The 20795-nt window shown below is 31.8% G+C and overlaps 2 protein-coding genes across 3 annotated transcripts; one reads left to right on the top strand and one right to left on the bottom strand.

The window, feature by feature from the left end:
• The first annotated feature begins 7932 nt into the window (after positions 1-7932).
• Positions 7933-10989, top strand: LOC113866584 (protein RRP6-like 2). Its single transcript, XM_027501404.1, has 11 exons — positions 7933-8085; positions 8588-8743; positions 8843-9001; positions 9080-9163; positions 9336-9415; positions 9564-9614; positions 9805-9913; positions 10118-10200; positions 10406-10451; positions 10595-10682; positions 10778-10989. Exons 1-11 carry the CDS (start codon positions 7933-7935, stop codon positions 10987-10989), a joined length of 1221 nt encoding a protein of 406 aa, XP_027357205.1.
• Positions 10990-12088: 1099 nt separating this feature from the next.
• On the bottom strand, positions 12089-20234 carry LOC113867833 (5'-adenylylsulfate reductase-like 5). 2 transcript variants are annotated; one of them, XM_027503327.1, is made up of 6 exons: positions 19732-20234; positions 14145-14326; positions 13525-13649; positions 12977-13369; positions 12242-12286; positions 12089-12124 (listed from the first exon to the last, which is right to left on the bottom strand). In XM_027503327.1, exons 1-6 carry the CDS (start codon positions 19909-19911, stop codon positions 12108-12110), a joined length of 942 nt encoding a protein of 313 aa, XP_027359128.1. In that variant the 5' UTR covers positions 19912-20234; the 3' UTR covers positions 12089-12107. The 2 variants fall into 2 exon arrangements, with proteins under 2 accessions (XP_027359128.1, XP_027359129.1); XM_027503328.1 differs by lacking the exons at positions 12089-12124; positions 12242-12286 and having other exon boundaries at positions 12511-13369.
• Positions 20235-20795: the final 561 nt, after the last annotated feature.

The raw sequence follows: 20795 nt of genomic DNA, 5'->3' as shown, positions 1-20795 counted from the left end.
AGGGGTGGCCAATTTCAAAACAATAAGGTTCACATGATACTACAAGAAGCCACTACATATTCTAATCAATAGTGGGAGCACCCACAATTTTCGGGATATGGAAATAGCCAAGAAATTAGGATGTCCAATTGAAGAACTTGACCCACTAAATGTGTTGGTTACAGATGGCACAACAGTGTAATTAATTGTTTGGAGCATCCAGCAAACTTCTTTTACTTCTAACATAATGTTATTATCTTTAGGTTGTTGTTATTATATTTACTTTTGACATGACAATGGATTTCCATGTACAAGGCAAAAGAAGACATGTGTTACGAGATTCCTCTTCTATTGTTGTTAAGACTATCAAAATGCAATAGCTAGGAAGAACTCTAGACACTAGGGTCCATTTGTCTCTATTACAACTGTGTGATTAAAAGGGTTGTCTATTGAATGCTTTGACAACTCATATTGCCCAACCAAAGGTTACCTTTACTATTGATCAATTATTAGCTGACTATGAGGATGTATTCAGGGAACCAAACTCCTTGACACCATCCAAACCATCTTATGATCACAACATCCCTCTTGTTTAAGGGGCTAATTTTGTGAACAAAAGGCCATACAAATATGCAAAAAACCAGAAAGACATCATTGAGAATTTGGTACAAAAATACTTGAATAATGGAATAATACAAAACAATAACAGCCTTTTTACAAGTCTAGTAGTATTGGTGTTGAACAAGTCCACAATGAAAGACAGATTCTCAATTCCATTGGTTGAGGACTTATTAGATGAACTCTATGGATCAACTATTTTTTTTCTTTCAAAAATTGACTTAAGATCAAGTTACAATCAAATCAGGACAGACCCAATTGATGTCTACAAAACAACATTCAAGACACATGGAGGTCATTTTGAGTACCTAATGATATCCTTTGACCTCACTAATGTCCCCGCCACTTTTCAAGGACTCATGAACACAGTTTTTAAGGACATTTTAAGGAAATTTGTGCTGGTCTCTTTTTATGACATTTTGATCTACAGTAGCAGCTTGGAGGACTACCACCTCTAGCAAATACTACTCACCATGAGGGCTAATTCACTATATGCCAGAAAATGTAAATGCTATTTTGGGGTACCCAAAGTTGAATACCTAGGACACTTTCTCTCTAAGGATGAAGTTGCTACAAACCCTAATAAGATAGCAGCAATGCAACAATGGCCTCTACCTCAAACTTTGAAACAAATAAGAGGATTTCTAGTCCTAGAAGGGTACTACAAGTAGGTTGTAAAAGGTTATGGTAGTATTGCCAGAACCATTATTGAGATGTTGAAGAAAGACAGTTTCTATTGGTCTAACGAAGCAAAATTAGCATTTCAACAGCTTAGGACAGATTAGTACAGGTACCAATCTTAGCTTTACCTAATTTTTCTAAGACATTCATGGCAGAGGTGGATGCATCAGGCCAAGGCAAAGGTGCTATCCTCATGCAGGAACACCACCTAATAGCCTTTATCAATAGGCCCTTAAACCAGCAGCAGCAAGCCTTGTCCATATATGAGAAGGAGCTATTAGCAGTGGTTTTTGCAGTCCAAAAGTAGAGGCATTATCTGTTGAACAGACACTTCATTATTAAAATTGACATAGAAGCTTGAAATACATCCTAGACCAACGACTAACCACTGCCTTCCAACAAAAATAGTTAGTCAAGCTCATGGAATTTTATTTTTCCATTGAATACAAGCACGTAAAAGAAAATGTTGTTGCAGATATTCTCTTAAGGATTAAGTCAGTAGAATGCCAAGCTCTCAACATCCACCGGTTGGAATCTAACTTGTTGAACAAAATGAAACAAAACTGGGAATCTGACAAGGAATTACAAAAAATAATATTAGAATTGTTAGCCAATCCTTCTACGCATAAGCATTATATTTGGCAAAAGGATGAACTAAGAAGAAAAGGCAGATTAGTAATTGGTAAAGACAAGAAGTTAAAGCATGACATCACTCAATGGCTACATTTAGAGGCAGTAGGTGGACACTTAAGCAGAAATGCCACGTTAAAAAGAATAACATCTATTAAATATTGCAAGAGGATGACCAAGGATGTCAAGCTGCTCATTCAATAATGTCATGTACACCAATAGTCTAAGTATGAAACAATAGCTTCTCCAGGCCTTCCCTGGACAGGTATGGCAACCCAGAACCATGGATTTCATTTAAGGGCTGCCACTTCCATATGGTAAACAAGTTATCTATGTAGTGGTTGACATATTAAGTAAGGCAGCCCAATTCATGACCTTATAACATCCTTACATTGTAGCTCAAGTGGCCCAAGCTTACTTTGATAATGAATTTAAACAACACAAGTTTCGGGACTCCATTACTAGTGATAGAGACCTGATCTTCATTAGCCAGCTCGGGCAGGACTTCATGGCTTATCAAGGGTCTAGATTCAGCTTTCTACAGCTTACCACCGACAAACAGATGGGCAGACAAAGATCATGAATATGTGCCTCAACATATCTCAGGTGTATGTGTTCTAACAATCCTTCACAATAGTCCAAATGACTATCACTGGCTAAATGGTAGGATAACATTACCTACCATTCTTCAATAAACACTACACCCTATTAAGTTGTATACGGACAGCCACCACCAACACATTTACCTTACCTAAAAAGGGACTCAAAAATCAACTTGGTTGATAGGAGTTTGACTAAGAGAGAGGAAATGTTGAAGCTACTTGAGTTTTATCTTTGAAGAGCTCAAGAACAAATGAAACAATTAGCTGATAAACATAAAATTGAAAAAAGTTCTAAGTAGGGGAATTGGTTTATGTAAAGCTACACCTATATAGGCAAATATTTGTTTCTTACAAAAGCAATGCTAAACTAGCACCAAAATTCTTTGGACCATTCCAAGTGAGGTCATGCTGTCACAAAGGTATTGGTTAAATGGAAGCCTCAGCTGTCAAAAGAAATCACCTAAGAGTTTTACTATGATTTGAAGAAGTTCCCTAATTTCCATCCATGAAGACAAGGATTTTTTGGTGGAGAAGGCATTGATATGGGGTATTTCTGGTATTTTAGTTAGGTTGTTGTAATAGTTAGCTATATAAAGCAAGTATAGGAAATATTCAGTCATTCATTGAAAAATTGTAATCACCTTTCTGTAAACTCTCTTCAGTTAATAAGCATTGGAGTCCTTTCTTTCCTATAGATTCCTTTTACTTTCATAATTCTTTGAATTCATAGAAATTTATAGAGCTATTCGACAACCTTAACATTCCGTTGTCAACAACGAGTGTTTCAATGTTAAGTATTATTGGCATTAAGATGCTCTCATTATAGAGGGTTCCCAAAGTTTGATTAACTTGTGCACGTTGCAATGCTTAGTTACTTCTATTTTTTTTTAATGCCCTGGTGCTTCTAACTAATTTTCAATTTTTAGTTTATTGGACATTATGATGTCTAATTTTAGCATTGTAATTGTTAACAAGGTTATTGAGCATTAAGACACTGATTCCAACATTTCAACCCTCATCAATTACTTTCAAATTTGTTCATCTTTGTAAGATGAGCATTAGAACGCCAAGGTTGGAGTTCCAGCGCTGGTTGTTTCTAAATTTTTTATGTGAATTTTTAAATTCAAGAAGAAAAATTACAACTAATTGCATGTATGAAATTCTAAGCTATGAATATCGAAAATACTATGACCAAGTTTATTGATAACCTAATTTCAAAAATAGATTTAACTCGAAGCATCATTTCAGCTCACAAATTGATAGCAATCACATTGAATCCTAAGTCTTATGTCAAGGTAATCAGAAAACAGAGAAACTTACTTCAGATCTACGCACAAAACCGATGTGTCAATTGTGAAATATGCTTAAAATTCATGTATTCTATTGACCAAACCGAAGAAGCATTAAGTGCATAAGTAAAGTTATACAATTTATCATGAAAAACTGAATTAGATTCATAAGAAAAAGAATTAAATGAAGTCCAATCTGGAATCCATCCTATGCCAACCTACGAAATTAGAAATAGATTGCAAAAATACAAAAAAAATGAGCGTAGAAGGAATATCTACAAACAAAGATGACCTCCATTGAAGCTAAATCCTTGAATCTAAGGTTTCTCACTTCAATCTTAGACAAACTGAGATGAGATAGAAGTATGGAAGTCTCCGTTAACAATCTACTGCACATTGAGCTACTTTTAGACATCTGATAGCTCAATGTGTTGTTATACAACTGCAGAAGTCGATATACAAGTAGGCTCTTAGAAGAATTTAGATAATTTTGAAGTTCACCAAATGTCAAGACATTAAGAATTGTATGCTGGACTCGTGCTAGGTTTTGAGGGTTTTTCTTGTCAGAATGTGTTGTCATAAGCTTATGAGTGTCCCTTCTACCGCCTCTAACTATCCTTCAAGCTTATTTCCTGCTTCTTTCCATTCTAACTCCTTACAATTTGCTTATCATTCAATCTACACTTGAGAATGCACCAAAAATGAATCAATTCAGTCAAAGAAATTGCAATTGAGTAAATTTTATTTTCTTTTTACAATTTATGTAGAATTAAGTAATTTGTTGCTATTCTTATGCATTTCTATTTGTCTTATTATCATTTTCTACGTTATTGACTTTATAAATACACTTAAAATATAGATTTATCAGAGTGCAGAAGAAAGAGAGAAAATGAAAAATGGAAATTGCACTAACTATAACTGACTGAAATGAGCTCTCTAAATTTGTCTCTATGACATCTATTTACAGATTTTAGAGTCAAGTCTCGTGTTAAAATGTTAGTCCTAGCGGTTTTACGCACATCATGCAGTGTCAAAAAATGTGTGTTAAAACGCCCATCCTGGTTGTTTTGATGCCCAAGCGTAAGCGCTGATATTGTATTTTTGTAATTCCGAACATTAAAACGCCGTTTTTACACCCAAGTTCTTGCTCGTAGCTTCCTTCCTTTGTTGTTCTTGACTTCTTTTGAGCTTTAACTTCTTTTCAATGATTCTATAATCGATAAAAATATATAAATTAGTTTAATCATCATATAATTTAAGATAAATTACTAAAAAAAATTCCATATAAACCTCTATAATAAGCTAAATTCATATAGAAATATAGTCTACTTAGCTTCATCACATAGTCGACAAAAGAGCTAAGCGGGAAATGACCCCTTGAACAGATGCGCTTGGAAGTTTCACAGTGATTGACAGGGTAATGACTAACACCCCTTAGTTTGAAGGAGCAGGTTGTAGTACACAAAGAGGTTAGTTGTACAGAGCTTTGGCACAAGAGGCCATTTCCACCATAGTGCTCTAATCTTTATAAAGAACAATCTTGCGAAAACATCCCTGACAAAGTTCCTGCATTTTCCTGAGACAGATAAACTGGACAAGAAAACTGAACCTGGAATTTTTGTGAGCTATAGCTTAATTTCAAAGGCCTACAAGATCTATTTATCATACCAAAACAAAGTAATTGTTAGTAAGGATGTCATATTCTTGGAGTTAGATAGATGGAGTTGGGAAAATGACAAGAAGATTAAATTTCAGGAAATGTAGATCAAAACCTTGTCAAAGGAACAAGGCCACTTTCTGGCATCTATCAAAGGTGCGATGTTGCCATCATGGAACCTGCTAGATATGAAGAGCTTGCAACTGATAAAAAATGGATAAATTCAATGAAGGAGGAGTTCAAGAAAAAAATCAGACATGAGAATTGGTGGACAGACCCAATCATAAGAAAGTTATTGGAGTTAAGTGAGTTTACAAGACCAAGCATAATCCTGATGATTCTATAAACAAGCATAAAGCAAGGATTGTTGTTAAGGGATAGTCCAAATATTTGGAATAGATTTTTCTAAAATTTTGCTCCAGTGGCTAGAATGGATACCATAAAGTTGTTGTTAACACATTGCAGAACAAAATGGTTGGGTCATACATCAAATTGACATCAAGTCGGTCTTCTTGAATGGATACTTGGAGGATGAAATCTTTCTTGAACAACCGGAAAGTTTTGTTGTTCAAGGACAGGAAGAGAGGGTATATAAACTAAAAAAGGACTTATATGGGCCAAAACAAGACATCATGGTACAGCAGAATTGATGTACACTTGGTAGGCTTAGGCTTTGTAAAAAGTCCAAGCAAATATACGTTGTATGTCAAAAATATGTCTTCTGCTTTTGTTATGCGTATGTGCTCCTATAGTTACTCATGTATTTGAGTTATATTATTCCTACATCAACACTCTTTTTTCTCTCTATTTCTCTCCATTACATCAACTGTTTTAGCACGTACTCTCTTCTCTTCCTAGCTCGCTCTTTATTGTATATGAAAATTGTAGGAATACAATTTCTCTGTTTATTATGTATAGCAGCGGTTTGTTGCCCTTGCAATATTTGGTAATACTAACTATTTTTACTTAGACAAGTTGAGAATATTTGATGAGGTAGAATTGATAAACAATTAAATTCATTTTACTTGACATGAATACTTGAAATTAATGATACTTGACATGCATACAAGATCTTACACACTCCTCACATAGAGAAATTAAATTCATTTTACTTTAGTTCCATTGAATAGGTAAACTATATTATATTTTATTTGAAATTCTTGACATGATTTTCTCAGGGTAGAAGAAATTCAGTGTCAATTGGAAGAAATGGATTTGATGAAATGTACCTTTTCAGTTCTGGCTCACGGGTTGAAATTTACAGCAAGTATTCTTACACGTGTTGGCCAAGCTGTTATCCTCAAACCAATAATACTAAGTCCTCAAGATGTATGGAGAGATGGACAATATTTACACAATCCAAATCTATAATAAATTGCCTAAGCTTCTCATTGTGGTTATCTTAAGCAAATTCAATTTTTATTTGATACAAGAGCCAACAAGTTGATGAATCCAGCACAATATAGTTTTAAAAATAATCAAAAGAAACTATTTAATATGGTAAAGGTTCATTTAATTTTGGAAAAGGATAAACAAAATTTAATTTCAAAATTTTTCTTATTGGTACTTATACTATAACTTATGTATAATTTTAATTCTTTTATTAATTATCTTCGTTTAACCTTTTTAACATTCAAATTGTTTAAATTAAATCTGTTATTTTAAAATTTTAAAATTTTTAAAATTTAACATCTTAGAAACAGAATAAACTAACTGATTATTATAAAAAAATCTCCATCAAATCTTTTGTTGTCTATTTGGAACTAATTAATAATTGACAATTATTGTGATTTAGACTATTATAATATTATATATTTTTTAAAATAATATAAAAACGAAAAATTTTCAGAAAGTATTATATTCAAAATTTATTTTTTATTTAAATTTAAATTTTTTATTATTATAAAAATATATTTTATACAGTATATCTTTTTACTTTCCTTTTTATTTATTCAAACATGTAGAAAGAATTATTTTTACTTTTATCTCCTATATCTATTTATTCAAATAATAAAACTTTTTTTTTTATTTTCTCTCAATTTCATCTGCCATTCAAATTTATTGGTTATTGGCAATGTTTAACGGTAGAATAATATTGACAGAAACAGAAAATAACTCTATAATTTAGACTATGATATTATTTATGTTCCACTTTCACTCAAAATGCACAAACATAACCAATTATTTGCTGTGAAGAAAATCTTTCTGTTAAAATATTTGATCTATATTAGCAAAAATATTTTATCTATATCAGGTAATTTGTTATATTTAATTAGTATCTCTTTAACAATTTAAAATTTAAAAGTGATCTAATTCGGTTAAAAGTATCTTATCCAGTAAAGTGTACTTGAATTATACTCCAATTTTAGCTATAAATAGAGGACTCATAAGAATAATTCCACACAATTTTTCCACTCAGCTGAACTGAGAGCAAAGTGCAGTGCGAGAATTACAATTTCTTCCATTTACAGTCACAATGACTTTGATGAAATCAAAAGTACCTTTTCACGTCTCAACAATTCAGAAACCTCAACATGAATATAAAATGAGGCTTAACAACATGAAGCAACAATTTGATCATGTTTGGTTAGAATGGAGTGATCAAGAGAAGCGATTTATTCATCCACTGGTAACTTTATTTCTTTCTTTTAATTTCAACTTAGTTTACGAATTATTCACACGTAAAAATTCTGCACAGTAAAAGTATTCTGCGTTGAAATATGGTTTAACATTCTGCGTCGAGTAGGCAGTTCTCTAGAACTGGATGTTGAATTTTCAAAAAGATGAGAGGAATAAAATAAAAACTTACTATTACATTTTTTGGGTACCTGGGAATGAAGAGGGGAAAGATAGCATGTCACAAGTACATTTGCTTATGAAAGAAGAGAAGCTTATTCTGTAAGAGCTTCTTTGCCTACTTCTCTTCCTAAGATGCACACAAGATGGGCCATTAGCGCCTTCCGTATGACTTTCTTTCCTGTGCTAAAATCATCCCCTCAAAACAGAAGCCTTGCTATGCATATCCTTTAGGGCTTACTCGACTGACGATAGCCTGATTTAACATCCTGCCTTCAAATAGAATCATAAAGAAATAAATTATTGAGTACTAATTAATTTCTTTATAATTTCAGGAATACCTCTCAGTTTGCAATTTTGTTGACACAAATCTTAATGACATTGTGCCAATCAAGCCTGCTTCAATAGAAAGTACCTCTTTCAAGTTTGTCGACACGGTTAAAGATTTGAAAGAATTAGCTACTAAGTTACACCACGTGGATGAATTTGCTGTAATAATAAAACATTAATTTTTAAGTTTTATTTATAATTTTTATTTTGACTTGTTATGTCACTTAATTTTTGGCTGATGTATTTTTTGCACTATTTAGGTTGATCTGGAACATAATCAATACCGGTCTTACCAAGGTTTGACTTGTCTAATGCAAATATCAACAAGGACAGAAGATTTTATTGTTGATACTTTCAAACTTCGCATTTATATTGGAGCTTATTTGAGAGATGTTTTTAAGGATCCCACAATAAAGAAGGTTAGTTTCATATAATTGACTTTGCATTTAATTTGACATATTTGTTTCGTTTAATTGACCCTATTGATCATCAATTAGGTTATGCATGGTGCGAATCGTGACGTTGAGTGGCTTCAAAGAGACTTTAGCATTTACATTTGTAATTTGTTTGACACTCATCAGGTTTGTTTTAAAGTTTTTAACTTTTCAATATTAAGATTATTTCTTTTATTACCTATAAGATAACAATATTGTATTAGTTTATTTGGTAACATGAAAAACTATGATAAAAATTGTTACTATAATTCTCTTATTTTTTATAATCTAGACTAATAAATTTTATTGCATTAATTAGGCTTCAAAGATCTTAAAATTGGAAAGAAAGAGTTTGGAGTATCTTCTAAGTCATTATTGCGAAGTCACTGCAAACAAAGAGTATGTTGCTTTCAAATTTTTGCTCCTTAAATTTTTGGATCCAGCCTATCCTATCATAGTCTAATCTTTTATTGTTCTTTCCAGCATGATTTTTTTTTAAAAAAAAAATACTTAAATTATGAATGTTTCATGATTAAAATTCTTACAGATATCAAACGGCAGATTGGAGATTACGTCCGATTCCTGATGAGATGTTAAGGTATAAATGTAACATGAACTTATCAAATTTGCTCTCTCCTAAATTCTTTCTTTGTTTTAGCTCATATTTTACTATTATTATATATTTGTTTTGTTTTATTATCTGAGTTTGGTTTAAATTTTTCCTTCCAAATATTTTGTCATAACCATACTAATTACTTCAATCTATTTAATTACTTTTCTAATAACAGATATGCCAGAGAAGATACACATTATTTGCTATACATATATGATTTAATGAGAATTGAGTTATTTGCCTTGCCTAAAGAGCCTGAAAGCATTGATACACCTTTAATGGAGGTAATTTTATTTTCATACATATTAATTATTTTAATTGTTTAAACTTCTATTCTTGTATTCTTGCAAGATTAGACAAGTTTGACCTTTTCCCCTATTCATATTAAGTATTTATTCAATCTAATTAATTAGCATATAACATGATTAACGATTGATTCAATAAATTTTTTTTTTTATTATATGATCGAAATTTCTCTTAACTATCAGGTCTACAAGCAAAGTTATGACGTTTGCATGCATCTATACGAGAAAGAAGTTCTAACAGAGAATTCTTACCTTCATCTTTATGGGTATGTTACATTTTCAAGTGTTATTCTTTTTATTAATTTAGTATTTTATACAAATAGCAAGTTTTCTAAACCTTTTTTTATTTCTTGTTTTATTTATTTATTGATTTGTTGTCTCTTTTATACGAGAAATATGATGTAAATTTTATTTTGCTTATAATATCTTTGAAATAAAGTAGAATAAAATTCAATTACTATTTTGCAACAGGTTGCAAGAGGCTAATTTTAATGCTAAACAACTTGCCATTGTGTCGGTAAGTGACTCTTTAATTTATTGTTTATAGAACTAAAAGATCATATTGACATATTACATATTTATACTGCGTTCGATTTGAATTTTTCTATTCTCAATTCTCAAGATCTATTATAATTCATGTTCTATTTACATTGCTTTCAGGCTCTATTTGAATGGCGTGACTTTATTGCACGTCTAAAAGATGAGAGTACGGGATATATACTACCAAATAAACTTGTTCTTAAAATTGGTAAATAATATTTTTTTTCAATAGTTAGAAACTTTTGTTTAAATATTAACAATTTAATTATATAATATGTTTATTTTATTTTATTTTATTTTCAGCTAAGCATATGCCAATCACTACAAGCAAGTTATCCATGTTGTTGAAGTCAAACTACCCTTATCTTGACAACAATCTTGATGTCATCGTCAACTTAATTTGTTATGCTATTGAAAATGCTGCTGCATTTGAAGAAGTTGCTAGTCTATTGAAAGAAGGAGCTGATATTGCTTCCATTAAAGAAGTAACTCAACACTTGAACAATGAGATATAGTTAAATATGAATGTTTAAGCATGAATTTGTCTATTTCATGTCTAGATATTGTTGTACTTATAAAGACATCTATAAACTTGTATGACGGTGAATGGGATATATAATAAAAATATTTTTTAAATTTATTTTCTCAACAATATTTATAATTATCTTATTAATTAGTATCACCAATTAAAACTTCTTATATTATACGTGAAAAAATATTAATCTATTTCGTCAAAAGCATTAGAACTTTTATACTTAAATGCCTCACCAATCCAATTTTAAAAACATTACAAAAGGGTGGCAACTTGAAAGTCGCAACATATTGTCAAATGGCCTAACAAGTAGCATTTTGCAGAATTTCTAATGATAAAATGATTATGTTTTCCTAATATCTCTTCACCAAGATTTGTAAAACTTAATCCACTAAAAAATTGTTAATCATAAGCTCACCCATTCTATATGGGAACCAAGAAGCTAAGTTTATCGTAATAATTCTTGCAAGTCATGCAACTAGATGAAACCTCTAAAGGCCAGATAACTTCAGATATTACATGAAAAATATAAATAAATAAATAAATAAATAAATAAATATATATATATATATATATATATATAAAATGAAATGTCCATCGAGTTCCAAATAGCCATAAAAATAACTGCATTTGCATAAAAGATCAGTTTGGTTTATCTAACTTTAATATTACATCCAAAATGAACTAAATTAAACTTCACATTATTTTTATAAGCATTTTGAATTACTTTTTATTTTAATTTTTTGGTCAAAAATACTTTGTATTTAAAAATCAAATTAAACAAAACGACAACTATTCCTATTAATAAATATAGATTTTAAAACCCGCACCAGACTCTTTGGGACCGTTCTTGTTTTTCTCATCCAACACCAACACGATCCAGCTCTACATGACTTCTTTTGCGGGTTCGGTTGGGGCTTGTTTTGATTCGGATCACTCATAGAAATTATGGCTTAAGAATGATTTTCTAATTATTTATTTTATTATTTTAAAAGTAAAATGTAGTTGTTCAACGGTTTGTAGTACCCTTTTAGCGCAAAGAATGAATGGCACTGAGAAGGTAAACCTCACCTAAGAGTCTGTATATGCCACTGGACGGATTTACCATGATTTACGATCTGAAAATAAAAAAAGGTTTCAATTGCACTGAACAAAGTTTTAAACGGGGCAACAAACAGGCAAATTAATGATGAAAACTTGCAAAACCCTTTTCCTGCAATCCTACCACCCAATACCTGAAATCGAAACGTAGCAACAGACCGGTTTCTGTAACAAACGAGCTGCACGCTTAAGCACAAAGGTCACTGTTGAAAGTTGGCTTGACAACACGTGAATTCAGTTTTGGAAGAAAAAGGATAACATATAGGAAGCAATAATTCACTACTTAGTGTGCGTTTAGATTGTCATTAAAAAGCTGCTACTAAACGTGGACCAAATTTAGAAGCTATAAATAAAAACGTTGAATCCATAATTAACAAACGTTAAACCAAACATGGACTTAGTCACACTCAGCCGTACTTTAGTTTAGACAACTAGATAATGGCGGAATCCGTGTACATTTTTTCAGACTTGGAAAATAGTAATATATCAGTTACACTCCAGATTGCTTTACTTGTAGCCTGTGTGTGTCGTGGGGAGGGGGTGGCTGGGAAGGATGCTTATATCACAGTAATGTGTGTATGATTTCATTCAGAAACAACTAATTTACACGAAAGGAAACAGTTCTCAAATTTACATGCCTGTTCGCTTTCTCCTTAAACCCAGATTAAGACATAAATCAACATTTGACTATTAGTACTAACAAGTAACAACAAAATTAGCAAGAGAGAAGACTGTGCTGCCAAGCTTCACTCACTGCAGCTTGAGGATATATTAACTGATAAAAAGAAAACTCTTAACTACCCTCAAAAGTACATAATAAAGTTGTCAGTTCAAACCTTGGGTTGACGACCTAGCTGATGATGACTCACCCAGAGACACAGAAGCCAGAGACGAAGCCCAAACACGGGCACTCCTTGCCCTCTCGTGAAAATTCCTGGTCTTACATAGTCTTAGTTTGGTCCAAATCCTCCTGACATCAATTACCTGAAGCACACGTCCCATCACTTGGCTTGTCTCACCGAATATTTGCATGTTCAGCTGGGGAATGCAAGAAACCCAGAATGCTCGGATACGTGATAAAATCTTGGGGAATACAAAAAGAAGTAATCTCAAACATAGAAACAACACAGAGAGTAATAAGTAGGGTTCTCTGTTCATTGTTTCCTTCAGAGACAAAGCCATCAACGGGTTTGAGATTGAATTTTCATCACTCATCAAGCTGCTTAGTTGACCAACAGCAATATTACTACTAACTTCAAACCCTGAGAGAAGCAAACAGGTCATTGGAGGTCAATTAGGGAAAAAAATCAGTCAATGAAGTTTCTTAAGTTTCACATGAGTTGTTATCTGGGTGAAAAATTGGTTGTCTTAAATAATACATTGGCATCTTTAGAAACAAGAATAAGGATATGATTACCTGTGTTTTTCTCAAAAAATTCCGAAAGGGAGAGAAGATTGTTTGGACCATGATATCTCAACCTTGATGTCTGGTTCACCAGTAATATTGTAGGCAAGCTATGAATTCCATATTTTGAATACAAGCTGCAAAGCAGAACAAAAGTAGATATCAACATGCATTATAAAGGTAGTCAATTGAGTATGCCATAATTTCAGTTGTTCGCCTATAAAATATAAAGTAGAAAAGGAAAAAAAAAAAATTTAACATTACTTAATGGCATTAGCCTAACCATAAGGAAATTGAGAAATCCTAGCAACATACTCTTTTTAATACACTTTTTTCAACAAACTATTATTAGTATATACGCAACTTCCATTAAATGATGTGGGCTTCACTCCTTTGGTGGGTCCTATTCCCTATTAGGGTTCCAGATGGATTTCACCCAATAATAGAGTTTCCCAAAAAGGTGTGTCAGTGTGTGTTGCTAGAATTTCTCAACAGGAAATTAGATTGCTGAACCAGGAATAGATTTAACAATTGTAGTTTGTATGCCATCCCCAGACCAGTCAAACAGGAAAAGAAATTAATTTCACCAATATCCAGAAACTTAAAAATAATAACAGGGATAGCTTCAAAACCTTGGCAAAGCTGATGATTGCTCAAGAACCAAATGTTCTACTTGAGGAAACATGGAACTAAGAACTTCAAATTTAGGAAGCATTTTATGTGAAAATGGGCACCAGGAAGCATAGAAGAGTATAGAAATATACTCTATCCGCTTTCTGCCAGACAGAACTCCTTCTATGAAATTTCCATCGACCTGAATAAATCAAAATAAAAAAATAAATACATCATGTCAGAATATGCAAATTGGTACATCACAGAACTATGTAACTATTTACTCAAATCTATAATTAAAGCTCTGTTACAAAGACCAGAAGCAATTACATTAGGCTTAAAAAAAAATGGAAAATGAGTGAAAAGTCAAGCATGCCTGGAAAGAAAAGAAAAGTCAATTAAATTTTGATTTTTACCAACAAAATGAACCAACATCCCATCAACCCAAAGCAAATATATCCCTCTCTCTGCCTTGATATGGTCACTTCAGTCTATAAAGATACCATTTTCTTAAACTTGATAAATGTTCAATTAATTCAAAATTCAACTGGTTTTAAAATGGGGAATATTTATAACCATTTTCAACAAAGAATAAAATCCTGTTTATATCCTGCCAAATTATTTGCAAAGAAGAATCATGGGTAGTTACCAACTAAAGATGTGATGTCAAACCCACGATTGTGGTTTCATGCTAAGCACATAAAATGGAAACCTCCTTTGCATTTGATCTTGACCAAACATGTAACCAAACCCAATAAACCCATGGTTAAACCAAGCAAGAAATTTATATGTTTATGTGAATTTTAGTTAAGTTAATCACATAATAATACCAATCATAGTGAGACATTGTGTGCATTGGGGGAAGGATTTGCGTGTTGAACTATTCATTGTAATCTTCATCATCATACTGAATTCTCTGTTGATTTCATTCATAGAAGTAAACCTATCATTCACAGTTGGCTTAACAATGTTAAATTTTGCGTCAATTTCTCTTCTTAATACCATCTGTTCACCTACTTTTAACAAATTACCCTACCTTACTCAAGCATCATGACACGTGATGCATATGCAGAGAGTTTTGCTCAAGCAAAGGGAAAAATAAAGGAAAAACAGACTACCAGTCACCCAATTGCTGCAAAAATGAAAGAGTATTTTGTCCACACCACAGCCAAAACTCTCCTTAAGAAAAGGCGTTGGAACTAGCACTGGTACCACCACATGACTTGAAAAAAATGTTCAATCAGTATGCTGGCCCAATGGAAGGACCGACAATTGAGAATAATTCTGCAGTAAGATTATTTATGAAATATTATGTTTGTGCTGGTTATGACTTACAAGAAGTGAAGAACATATCCATTGCAACATTTGGTAGTACCAGAGCTAGTTTTTCAACGCTTTACTTTCAGAAAAAAGAGTTTTTCCCATGGTACAAATACTCTATTTTTCTTTTGTTTTCTTTAGTTTTGCCCAGTAGTTAGACTATACTTCCTGAAAACTTTCCACCAACTAGGTGGCTGGTAGTCTGTTTTTGTATGGCAAGTTTTGTCCATTGCTTGGACAAAAACTCTGTACACACACACACACACACACCATGTGTTAGCATGAGAAATTTACATCAGTTACAAATACAAAACTAGTTTTCTTTTTTTAATATTATTATATTGTTTCGCCCATGACACGGATGAAACTTGCTGTACATATGGCCAAAACAACCACAAACAGGGAAGTTTTTTTACAATTTTTTGGTAAATTGTTTAAAATAAACATTGATTGGTCAAAAAGACAAGAATAGACTCAAAAGTTACATTATTTTTACACAAGCCTGTTCTGAGTAAATTATATTTGGATAATGGCCATATAAACATTGCTACAATTTTTCTATAGAAAAATCTGGGAGCACTCTTATATGGCTAAAAGGATATGTGATCTTGACAAATCTAGATCATATCAGCTAGGTTATTCATACAGTTTTCTAAATTAGCCAATCAAGTTTCAACCATTTAGTCAAAGATGTCTTATGGAAATCTCATCACTTCAAATCCTTATTCTTTGTTAATAAGATGGACATTCAATTTACATGCTAATAAGTTGGGTTATTAATTATAAAATAATATTAAAAATTATTTTTCTTACAAAAATTTTCAAGTACCAATGCATGCACAAGTATGTTTCTAGTTGTTATTCCGGGACAGTGAAATTTTATGTGGGTCTTCTCTTGGTTAATGACAAGTTTAGAAGAACATACAATTTTAGTGAACTGCTGCACACTGACTAGATGATTGAAGTGTATTTTGGGTGTGGTGACCAGAGAAATGAAGAATGAGAGGTTAGAGTAAAAGAAATGCAAATTGTTTGGTTTGTGTATGGGAGTCTTTTAGGGGTAGAGCAAGAGAAATCAGAGAGAAAAAGGAAAGGAATCAGTAGTAGTCTATGAATGGAAGATAAAAGAAGTCTATTTTATCCATCAGATCAAGCCAGTTTACTCTACTGGAAGTTTTCTCTTAGATTTGTCATTTCATCAAAAGATGATCGAGGAAAAGGATCAAACACAGTAGTAGGACTAAAAAATTTTCCTCACAAGTACCTGTGCTTCTTAAGCATTAACCAAAATAGCAACACATGTAACACTAATCAATTCCAGCCAGTCATCACTGATCAGTATTAAATCCAAATACCAAAGTTCGCAAAAGCCACACAGCACTTAGTTTCAAAATCAATAGTGACAGTTTGGTAATGTTTGATCAAAATATAAACATCAATGCAGTGTGGATCTCACATTCTAGAAGAAAAATGGATGTCCAACCAACGAGCTACAATCTAGTTATAAAGAAAGAAAAGTTGAAAATTATTGTCTACAGTGATTAAGGATCAGCAGAAGCAATCCAGCCCATGAGAATAAACAGTATTAACTAAAAGAAAATGCATATAATATGAAAACTTCTAATAGACTAATCTTATTTTGTTACTTTGAGGTTTCAGCAAACTTGACTAACTTTAAGCAATGAACATAGTATGTGTTAGAAATTAATTTTGCACTAGATCTTAATTACATGCTGATCACATTCCAAGGGTTTAGCTATGGGTCATGTAGAGGTTCAGCAAATGCAAATTACATCCGATCGAAGAAATTATTTAAGTGCTTATGGTATTATTAAGATGTCCCATATTGGTTAAGAATAGAACCATAATACTTCTTATAAGGGCTAAGGCAGTCCTCCTCCTATCAACTAGCTTTGGGAAGTGAGTTAAGCCCAAATTTTTTAACATGATATCAGAGTCTATCCATCTTTAAACAACATTTTGATTTTGTCCATGGGTTATGAGACCAATGGTTTAAGAAACAAGGAGAAATAAAATAATGACATTATTCAGGATTTGGATTAAAGCTACAATGCGAATGACCCCATTGATAGAATCAAAATGTCATCTATTTTCCTGAGGAAAATATAATCATTCAAAAGATACCATAGGAATTTTTTGTTTTTCCAAGAAGACAATATAATGATAGTGGTCATGTCAAGTGGTTCAGGAGATGCTAGAGACCATCACAAAAATTAACAGCATTATATTACCAAGTTCATCTGTAAAAAAATATGTTAAAAGTTTAAAGTAAGAAATTTATGCAATCTCCTCATGAATCAAAGCAATAATTCATATACAACTATTACTTGTACGGAAAGTGGATAACTCACTAGAGGTTATTAGAGGACCCCAAATGGACCTATTTTATTGGTACACCAATGATACCATGCTACCCAGTAAAAATAATGAAGTCAACTACTTCTCATTCAGCTACAATTAATACAAACTATATACTTATCTAGATGCTTAGGACTAGAGCCAGCAAAATGGGCCTACCTGATAGGTTTGCCCAAAAATACCTGCAAAAAAAGAGGGTTTGTACTTTAAAATTGAAGGTCCGAATAATCCAGGCCTTTTTAGCCCGAACCCATGCAAGCTTAGGAAGGATTAGGCCAAAAGTCGTTTGCAGCCAGCATTATTTTTTTAAAGTGAATATGATTATGGGCCGTGACTAATTACTCCGAATTCCAATAGGGATTTTCTTTAGTTTTTAATGTTATCCTATTTTTGTACATTCTTCACTATATCAAAATTCTAATTTTATAACTTTTTCAAGACTTCTACATCAACTCACCTGTATTTTCTCCATCCTTTCTCTGAGCACTTGCATATTGTTGTTGCGCTATTAATTTTAAAATATTTTTTTATTATTATTATTCTTGATGTTGTGTTATATACATATGAATTATTTATATAAAGTAAATTAATTTTAGAATTAAAAATAATAATAATAATAATTTTCTCATATATATACATAAATATTGGTATTTTATTTTTTTATTTATTTTTTAAAAAAATTGAAGAATTTGAAAGTGCAAGAACTATTAATAACAGGAAGTTAGAACTTGATATTTATTTAGAAGAGCGAAGGCTTCTTCCGTCAGATTGCTTCTATATTATGATTTTTTAAAAGGAACAGAATTGTAAATGTTTGTGATGTATTGAGTATTCCAATAACTAATGTGGCATCAGAATTTGCTTTTAGCATTGGCTTTCAAATTTTAAACAAGTATAAAAATTGATTGGGAGATGAAACAATTCAAGCTCTCATGTGCACGTAGTTAATTACATATTTTTGTAAATAATATGTATTTTAAACTAACATCGTCATTTATAAAATTAAAATTATTAATTTATTTTATAATAAAATCTATCAATATAATTCATATTTGATTCTAAATTATGATGAAGAGGATGACGAGGGAAGCCATTGCAATTGAAGATACAAAACCTTCTCATGAAAGTTCAAATAAGAGACTAGTTAAAATGTTTATTTTGTAGGGTTTACTTTCATTTTGTTGGATAAAGTTATCTTTTATTTTTAGAGAAAAAGTATGATACAGTGGGCCGCCTATATTAGCCCGCTACCCGATGTGACCTGACTCGGGTCCAGTAGCCCGAATTGACAACTCTACTTGGTATAGACCCTAAAAAATGTTTACAGGGAAGATTTTAATTAGATCCCCAATTTTAAGCTCACAAAACTATCCTCATATTTTTTTTGTTTTTTCTTTTCTTTTCTTTTAACTAGCCAAACCCAGGTTTGATGCCTTAGGATCCAACAAAACTGACCCTTTCAACCAAAACCACAAAGAGTACAATAGTTGAACGTATCCAATAAATTAAGCATCGTAATCTCTATCCTATTCTAAAGTCGTAATACAAGTCTTAAAGGCCCAAGGTAATCTAAATTCAATTGTTTGCCATAAAAATTAAACAAAAAAGTTGAAAGAAAACATTTAACCACATTTCCAAGAAATTATGAGAAATTATCTCAAGCCAGCAAAATAAAGAAATTTCAAAATCATTTCCCAGGGTAAGAAATTCTCCATATTAATCGTCATTACAAGATGCGAAATCCCCGATTCCCAATTTCACATAATCAAATCAGAACCCTTGTTCATCCACCCACCCAGACATTGAAATAAAATCCGATAAAAAGTAAAAACACAAAACAAAACCACCAAAACATCCAAAACTTAAAATCAAACGCAATTTTGAAATCAGGTAAGAACGGGAAAGTACCTGAAGAGGTGGATTCGACGGGATCGAGATTGGGCACTGAGATTGAAGATTGAATAGAAACGAAGGAGGATGGGGAAGGCACGAGAGGGAAGAGCCAGACGCGGATTGAAGCAGAATCACGGAAAGGAGAAGAAGAAAGGAAGCAGCCATGGATGGAGGAGAAGAAGACGAGAACGCCATTGAAGAAGGGTAGGAAGAGTAAAAAGAAGAGGAAGGAAAGGGTAAAACAGGAAAAGAAGAAAAAATTGAAAGATTTTGGGTGTTTGTGTCGTGTGGGTTGCTAAGGTAACGGTGACGGTGGCGAAGTGGGTTTGGTTTTGTTTGGTTTGGTTTGGTTGGGTAATGTCTTAAGGAAGGAAGGGTGTGAGGACAAAGAAGCAACCTTTCCAGCTCAAAATTGAAATGATGTATATATTTATGGTTATTTATGTATTCTCTCTTTCTCTCTCTACATTTTCATACTTAAAAATCCCTTTCTCTCTCCTACCCCCGTGTATACCTCGTGTGTGTTTCCCGGAGCCATTCTTTTTTTATTAATTAAAAAAAAGTTGCAGATTTTATTATATTTTAATACTCAAACTTTAGTTAATATATATTTTTATTTTTTAAAACTTTGATTATATAATTATTTAAATTTTATTTAATGATTAATAAGAATATAAAAGTATAACAAAGTATATTATTTTTGTGTAAATTAATAAACTATATATAGTATTTAAATAAAAAGAAAATATAATGCCAGTTTTTTTGTTTTTCTTAAATTAAAAATTTATCATTTTTATTTTTGATTTATACAAATAAAAATACTTTATTTTTTTATTATTATAAAAATTAAGCTCATTTATTTTAAAATTATATATATACATAGATCCTTTTATATTAATATAATAAAATAATAATTATAACTAATTAAATTTAAGTTAAATAAAATGTTCAGATTAAATATAAAAAATTTTAAACTTGTATAAAAATATCTTGCTTATATATATATAAACAACAGGTATTATTTTATTTTATTTTATTTATCAGTAAAAAATACAAAGAACGGGAAAAAGGAAACTGCA

Source organism: Abrus precatorius, unplaced genomic scaffold, assembly GCF_003935025.1.
Source record: "Abrus precatorius isolate BTA unplaced genomic scaffold, Abrus_2018 Scaffold5, whole genome shotgun sequence".
NCBI lineage: Eukaryota > Viridiplantae > Streptophyta > Magnoliopsida > Fabales > Fabaceae > Abrus > Abrus precatorius.
Note: the sequence above shows the minus strand (reverse complement) of the source record. Positions and strands in the feature narration are given on the sequence as shown.

Excerpts from the sequence above, each read along its gene's own strand:
- LOC113866584 (XM_027501404.1), top strand. The coding sequence starts at position 7,933 with ATGACTTTGATGAAATCAAAAGTACCTTTTCACGTCTCAACAATTCAG. Across the intron at positions 8,744-8,842 it reads ACCACGTGGATGAATTTGCT|GTTGATCTGGAACATAATCA; the intron begins GTAATAATAAAA and ends TGCACTATTTAG. Across the intron at positions 9,002-9,079 it reads AGGATCCCACAATAAAGAAG|GTTATGCATGGTGCGAATCG; the intron begins GTTAGTTTCATA and ends ATCATCAATTAG.
- LOC113867833 (XM_027503327.1), bottom strand. The coding sequence starts at position 19,911 with ATGGCGTTCTCGTCTTCTTCTCCTCCATCCATGGCTGCTTCCTTTCTT. Across the intron at positions 13,370-13,524 it reads ATTTTTTGAGAAAAACACAG|GGTTTGAAGTTAGTAGTAAT; the intron begins GTAATCATATCC and ends TGCTTCTCTCAG. Across the intron at positions 12,287-12,976 it reads TCTGGCTTCTGTGTCTCTGG|CTCGTTTGTTACAGAAACCG; the intron begins GTGAGTCATCAT and ends TTAAGCGTGCAG.